The 6,990-nt window shown below is 35.6% G+C and overlaps 2 protein-coding genes across 4 annotated transcripts in view; one reads left to right on the forward strand and one right to left on the reverse strand.

Annotated features, from left to right (window-relative positions):
• LOC113235238 (cullin-3) overlaps window positions 1-2,636 on the forward strand; it is a 19,018-nt gene extending 16,382 nt beyond the window's left edge. The window contains exons 12-15 of one of the 2 annotated variants that reach the window (XM_026470873.1): window positions 469-638; window positions 1,432-1,570; window positions 1,889-2,041; window positions 2,559-2,636. In XM_026470873.1, coding sequence (XP_026326658.1) covers window positions 469-638; window positions 1,432-1,570; window positions 1,889-2,041 — 462 coding nt within the window. In that variant the 3' untranslated portion in view covers window positions 2,559-2,636. Of the gene's footprint in view, window positions 1-468; window positions 639-1,431; window positions 1,571-1,888; window positions 2,489-2,558 lie in introns of those variants that run through there. The other variant, XM_026470881.1, reaches the window with a different exon arrangement.
• Window positions 2,637-3,755: 1,119 nt separating this feature from the next.
• Window positions 3,756-6,631, reverse strand: LOC113236265 (B9 domain-containing protein 2-like). 2 transcript variants are annotated; one of them, XM_026472272.1, is made up of 5 exons: window positions 5,788-5,916; window positions 5,127-5,711; window positions 4,582-4,803; window positions 4,323-4,461; window positions 3,756-4,048 (listed from the first exon to the last, which is right to left on the reverse strand). In XM_026472272.1, the coding sequence occupies exons 2-5, from the start codon at window positions 5,613-5,615 to the stop codon at window positions 3,846-3,848; spliced, it is 1,053 nt and encodes a 350-aa protein (XP_026328057.1). In that variant the 5' UTR covers window positions 5,616-5,711; window positions 5,788-5,916; the 3' UTR covers window positions 3,756-3,845. The 2 variants fall into 2 exon arrangements, with proteins under 2 accessions (XP_026328057.1, XP_026328064.1); XM_026472279.1 differs by lacking the exons at window positions 3,756-4,048; window positions 4,323-4,461; window positions 4,582-4,803 and adding exons at window positions 6,166-6,291; window positions 6,434-6,631 and having other exon boundaries at window positions 5,502-5,711; window positions 5,788-6,013.
• Window positions 6,632-6,990: the final 359 nt, after the last annotated feature.

Below are 6,990 nucleotides of genomic sequence, written 5' to 3' on the forward strand. Positions count from 1 at the left end.
CGGTCGGATTCGAACCGACGTCTTCTTGCATACCGTGCCAGACGCTAACACGAAATTCGTGAGGTCCGTTGGTTCGTTCCGTGGCTTAGTTGGTATAGCGTCTGGCACGGTATGCAAGAAGACGTCGGTTCGAATCCGACCGGATCGAAGGAATTTTTTCTGAGTGCTTTTTCTGAGTGTTCGATCTTTGTATTAATAATTATAACAAACTAGTGGAGTAATTTCACAAAAAAATAATTGAATATCAATTCAATAAAAATTTAATTAACAAAAATAATTTATTTCGAAGAACAACCCGTTTACAAAGATCGAAGCACGCTGAAAACCCAGTGCTGAGCGACTTCTGCCGCTCGGTAAATGCTGAGATTGTCCCGCCCACACAAATAATTTGTGTTAATTTGTGTATTTCAAATAGTCTTTTTAAAGTACAGTATTTGATTAATGTGTATGTAAATAAATGTTTTACAGGAAATACTGAACGAGACTGACATCCCCGAGAAAGATCTCGTGCGCGCCCTGCAGTCACTAGCGATGGGCAAACCCACACAACGCGTACTCATTAAGCACCCCAAGACGAAGGAGATCGAGTCCTCGCATCAGTTTTACGTGAACGATGCCTTCACATCTAAGCTGCACAGGTATTTTTAATAATAACTGCATGTGTAGAACGTAGACATTTTCGTTGTTGTTTACATAGAGTTTGGAACGACATAAAAAAAGGATATTCTCTCCGAAAAGGTTTTTCGATTGGCGGCAGTGGCGTGATCGGCAATACATACATTTTCAGGTGTTTAAAAAAACATTACAACTTTGTTTAAAACAAACCTTTGTATTCATTTTCACCGTTTTAGACCCTTCTACCTTATATTTTGGTAGGTATGTAGGTAGTGTTACTAAAAATCAATTTGTAAAATGTTTGTATAAAACAATCACAAACAAAAATGTAGTATGAATAGGATGTACGTAGACAGGAACTTAATTGATAAATTTTACAGAAATATTGTATTGAAATGTAGTAAATAATGAACCAAGAAGCCGATACTTCATTAAAATTAAACAAATTTTCGCTACACGGCATTTACTCCGGTCATGTTCATTGACTGGCGGCGGCGGCGCGGCGCTCATCTCTAGGTATCACAATCAACGCGTGGGAGTGTTGCACCCATACCGTTGCTCCTTTATTTAGTGATATACATACAGAAATTAAACGCCTGCAACTAACACGACTCTGCCAAAGTTTTGGAAGGCCCCCAAATGTTCATACATAATCATCATGACGTTACTGTACCTGAACATGTTGTTATTATATTATTATACTAAATATTTATTATTTTCTTAAAAAAAAAAGATCCTCATCCCTATTTGTTAACGAAGACGTTTTTTCCGCATACTTTTACCGTTATTCTTCTATCATCACGTTTTGCGTTCCAGAGTAAAAATCCAAACAGTGGCAGCTAAGGGTGAGTCTGAGCCGGAGCGGCGCGAAACCCGCAACAAAGTAGACGAGGACCGCAAGCACGAGATCGAGGCTGCCATCGTGCGCATTATGAAAGCTAGGAAGAAAATGGCGGTAAGAACAAACCGATCAGTCTTCATATTGACTTAGTCTTTTTTAAGGATGTCCTCAACAGGTTGAACAATTACCAAATAAAAAATATCTGTTGAAACAAGGCTTGTGGCGTAGAGTACCAATCTTCTACAAAGACCTGTGCGAAAAAACTGGTGACAAAAGTTTATAAACATAAACGTTTGTCAGATTACCCTTTCAGGGTTAGGAGACGACTTACAACTTTGGACCTGTATCCAATTTGTAAACTCAAATATGCTCCCTATTAAACACACCTGCTTGGTCATCTATTTGCGACTATTTTGTTGTTTTTTTGTGCAGCACCCGCTGTTAGTAGCGGAAGTGACCGAACAGCTGCGCGTACGCTTCCTGCCGTCACCCGTGGTGATCAAGAAACGCATAGAAGGTCTCATCGAGCGAGAGTACCTCGCGCGCTCGCCTGACGACCGCAAAGTCTACACTTACGTCGCATAGGTTCGTAGCGAGCGCTCCGCCACGATACTCCAGACTCTGTAAACCTGCTTTAGTTATCTACTTAATGTTTTGTTGTGAACATAGGAAACGCAATCGCGCGCTGATTCACATATCCCTATCGCCCTCAGTGATCATGATAAATATAATATCACTTGCACATTTACCTATCAGATTGTTTGTATTCCGTTTGAGCGATGACATTTGCGCATGAGTATTGAAAATATAAATTCGTTTGCAGTGTTAGAAATAGTACAGCGCGGATTAGTTTTCTATCATTAAATAAAAGCAACTAGGATTATTTAATTAAATGGTCATATACAAATATTGATCTACTAATTTTAATGTAAAAAATAATGTAAATAGGAGTATAGAGTTAGTTTGATGATTCATTCAGAGTGTATTATGATAGTGTTCCTCATTTCCTGAATACAGATATATTAAAAACCTCTTTGTAAATCGTCTCGTTTCATTAGCACATATTTAGACCCCTTAGTAACGTGGATCGATTTCATTTCAGGCCATCACAGACTACTTCATTAAGGGTGGATGCCAAGTTAGGTAACAAAAGTATTTAAATTATTTCAAAATAAAAATTATTAGTATTTACCAAAAGTATTTTATTTGTTACTGAAAACTGTAACACTAGTAATAATGACAAATAATAAATGGAATTCAAATGTAAATACACAAGCTTTACTGGAAGGGAATGGAAAGAAAAAGTCTTTTGGCAAATGAATGTTCAACTGTGGACCGCCAGCGTATTCGTATGTACTTGGTTTTGTTTCATCAATAAACATAGTGTCGACGCTAACGACTGTAGACATATCGTCCAAGTTGAACGTCACGTTGCGCGCAGTTATGTCTAATTTTGCAGTTAGTATCCTGTTCTCTCTTTCGGTATCCTCTTCAGAAGCATCGACATAGGCAAAAATATAAGAGATTCCAATTATGAGATTGTAACACTTTAAAGTCTTTTGTTTGTTAAAACTCCCGTATAATGGACGTTCGATTTTGGCTACTTTTAATGGTATCCACTCCTCATCTTTAACATTTTGAGGATTTCCATAAGGAGACACAACCACTTTTTTGTTCAAGCCAAGTATCTTCGTAATGTAGTTTTGTACGTCCCTACATAATTCTGTATCGTTTCTAATCTTGTTACGTGTGAGAAAATATCTACACTTAATTCTTCTGTTTTGCCCAAATAGCACAAAGTTGTCTGTTATATTTGACATTACACATATTCCATGTTTATTTTCTGGATGCAATAAATATTTCTGAATCGTTGAAGTATTGTAAAATGTGTTAGTATAATTGTTTTGATTATACGATACTATGACTGGCAAATTGTTGATATATCCTGGATTACCGCTGAACTTAATGATTGTATCAACTGATTCATTTGTTAGAACAAACCTTACATTCACCTCTTGATCTATGAATGGTACATTTAAGGATATAGTTTGAGTAAATAATGTTAAGGTCGCATTTGTAATCCTCGATTCGTAATAGTAGAATGTATAAAGCACTCTTTGTGCTATGTTTGTGCAGACATTTTCTGTGCATAGTGGCTCATGCAAACTCTTATTATAATTTTTGCAATTTTTGTCATCGCAAATTATGACTGTCCACTTGGTGCAGTGCAGCGTAGAGCAGTTCTGAAAAGAATGAAGAATTCTTTATTTCAGATTAAACAAAATCTAATATAGAACCAGGCAGCCTTATTGCCAAGTAGCAAAAGACCATATTATCAAGACATTTTACTAACTGATCTTTTAAAATGTTTTAAAGAAATAACTAGCTTTTATAGGAAACAACTTACCAACGTAGTAGTGCTATTTGCTAATTTGTCTGTAACACTAACTATAGAAGAATCCGCAGCTATGCTCAATGTGTGAAATATTTCAAGATCAGTTAGCTTAACATTACAAATTATTTTTTCATTACTTAAGAACTTCATTATTTTCCTATGCGAGCAATAGCTATTTAAACTCTGTGCTGGAAGATCTGAAAGAAACAAAGTTACATACCAGACATCTTTGTCTAAAATAATGTTTACTTGGTGTATATGAAACTCAATTATGGCCAAATGTGCAATTTCATCTAGCTATTTGGTTATTTTTTATAAAAGCCCATCTTGTTATTTGGTTATTTTTTATTAGAGCCTATCTCATGTTTATCCACAACCCCACATGATGGAAAGTGAAGATGTAGTACAAGGAGGGTAAACGTTCGCGTACAAGATGCCTGTTTATTTCTAATGAACATTTCAAATTCTAACCAATGTAAACAATTGATCCATTTTTGATGAGCCAAACAGGGTCACCAGCCTCGTACGGTTTTCTTGAAAATTCATGAGCTATTTCGGATTTTGCATTAGAATGCCATTTGAAAGCACTATCTATTACAGATTCATCATGCTGAAATGCAAGCTTTATTAGTTGTAGGAGTTATAGCCTGAATATGGTAAAAGAAATAGTATGTGGAAGATATATTCAGTAACAATGCAATTACTAATATCAATTTCCTATAATGAGTACCTCTAAGCGATTTAGTTTTCGTTTATCTGGCAAATTTGTTTTCGCAATACAAAATAAGCGGGAAAGTCCTGTGTCCATCAGATAACTGCTGAAAGAAAGGTGGGAGATGCACCCATCTTCATCTTGTTTGGTTTTGGAAGAACCGTCGACGCATTTGAATATTTTACGATCGTCATCTGTACACTCACTGTCGCAGCAACAGTTGATGTCACAGACTTGGTACTGTAAAAAAGGGACAACTGAGGTCTGGGCTCTCTGGTATTATGAAGATTTCATTTCTTCGACCATTAGGTCAATGTCTTCGACTTGACGACATTGACGCATCACCGCTCCAGATTCAAAATAAAAATTATTTTTAGTTGTAGAACAGGAAAGCTTTTGCAAAGCCTTGCCAAAACATGTTTGTGTTACTACTTTTAAACTTGTTTACCCAAATTTCGGTAAAATGCTTATTGGGTCTGGCTACACTTAATACTTTGAAAGGATTTCTTGTATGTGGAGTAAATGAGAGCTTTCTTTCTTTTATAGGCAGCTATAATACTTACTAGTAAATTGCAACTACAATATGTAACCGTTTTCTTTGGCTTAATAAGTGGCTTGATTGTGGTTGCATTTTTTATTCCAAATATCGTAATTTCAGTTACATTATCAAACTCAGTGCTTGTCAATAGAGACTCTGTTGCTGTTGCATATGCGTCTTCAGTTGTGGAAGAATTCTCATCATATAGCAAATCAATTATGGTGCTTGAAATCTCTGTTGAAGTTTCCAAAGACTCCAGAAATGAAGCATTGCTATAGGTCTTTGTGCTTGGAATTTTTCTCTCTAAATTAATCTGTGAACGGTAATACAAAGCATGTGGTTTCTGACCATAATGCTTTAATATATCATTAAAGTGAGTCTTTGCACTGCTTGCATTTACATCAGATGTTACATCTTTATTATCAACCCTTATTTTCTCTTGAATAAAATCCATAACTGCAAAATTTATAACTATGGAGAAAAGTGTAAAAGCAAGATATGTTATGACTTTCATTTTCACTTATATTCTACACCAAACTGGCAGAAATTTCTTAAGATAATATCTATTTGTAACTTAATATTGCCTTTTGACTGAGTGTGCAATTTATATCTGCAAAGAAAGTATTATATTATAGTCTACATGATTACACTTTTTAAAATCAGGAAATATAAATTTACAAATTTACCTATCTTTTCCTAAATTAACAATATCACTTTCAATAAGTTGATGAGATCCACCAAGGAAATATTGACGTATTCTATCTGTCAGAGTAGTAGCAACAGGAGCCCAGCAAGGCACTTGAATGATATGGTGCCCAGGAACAGAAGGCAAGCTACAACAACTGTAGCCGACCACCCATGAGCGACCAATTGAATCTAAACAACTTACTTGAAGAACCAACTTTGGCCAACCTGAAAATCAGATAATTAAAAAGTTAGCATAGGTGGCAACAGAAGCAAGCAGGAATGAAAGAATAAAAAGAACACAATAGCAAGCACTTTAAAAGGGATACGCGTAATGTTATAGGACCCAACATATATGTTGGAATAAAATCAATATATACCTTGAATGCCTCTAGTTACGTAATGAATATCTATTGGATGTGACCAAACAACACCTTTGTCGTAGTCCGTTTTTCCACAAATTGTTTGCCCTTCAGGACATCCAGATATCACCGTCCAGTTAGGACCTTATACAAAAAATAATAATCATGTTTTTGATTATAGAAAAACTAATAATAAAAGAAATTACGAAAGGACTTTAAAAAACTATTTTGACATACAATGTCTGAACCATATAGTTTTTACCCGTATATATTTTCTAATACTCACCAGACTGAAAAGAATATCTGCAAAATAGTGACGACGAATCTTGAAAGCGAGATACTCCTTGTAACTGCCCAAGTATGTGCAATTCTGCCATCAGATAAAACCTTTCGTTTTACTTATAATAAACTACGTACTGTCTACATGATAATTTACTACTTTTACGTAACGAAATTTCGCAAAACCTTTAATGTTGATATTTTCGGTGTCCGTTTCCATGGTTACGGATTACGGATCAATTTTTTTTTTTTTAATTTATTAAGGCTTTGGCAAAGCCATCAGCCTAAACATGAAGTTTGTGTCTGTAAATATGGCCGCCACAAAGAGGATAGGCAATTTGAGGCGGCGTGTTTGGATTGACTCGGGATTCCTTAAAACGGGCCGATACGGATATTTTAGTTCGAAATTCATATAATTTCGCTTTTTAATCTTCGATTAAGGCACAATAGCACTATCCTATTCCACTTTAAACTAGATTTCACAAAATAATTGAAAGTCAAAATAAAAACGACACTTTTCCCTCCAAAAGGTCCAGAGCGAATCTTTCTTTACGGATCAATGAC

Source organism: Hyposmocoma kahamanoa, unplaced genomic scaffold (assembly GCF_003589595.1).
Source record: "Hyposmocoma kahamanoa isolate Upper Pololo Valley unplaced genomic scaffold, ASM358959v1 102, whole genome shotgun sequence".
NCBI classification, from domain to species: Eukaryota; Metazoa; Arthropoda; class Insecta; order Lepidoptera; family Cosmopterigidae; genus Hyposmocoma; species Hyposmocoma kahamanoa.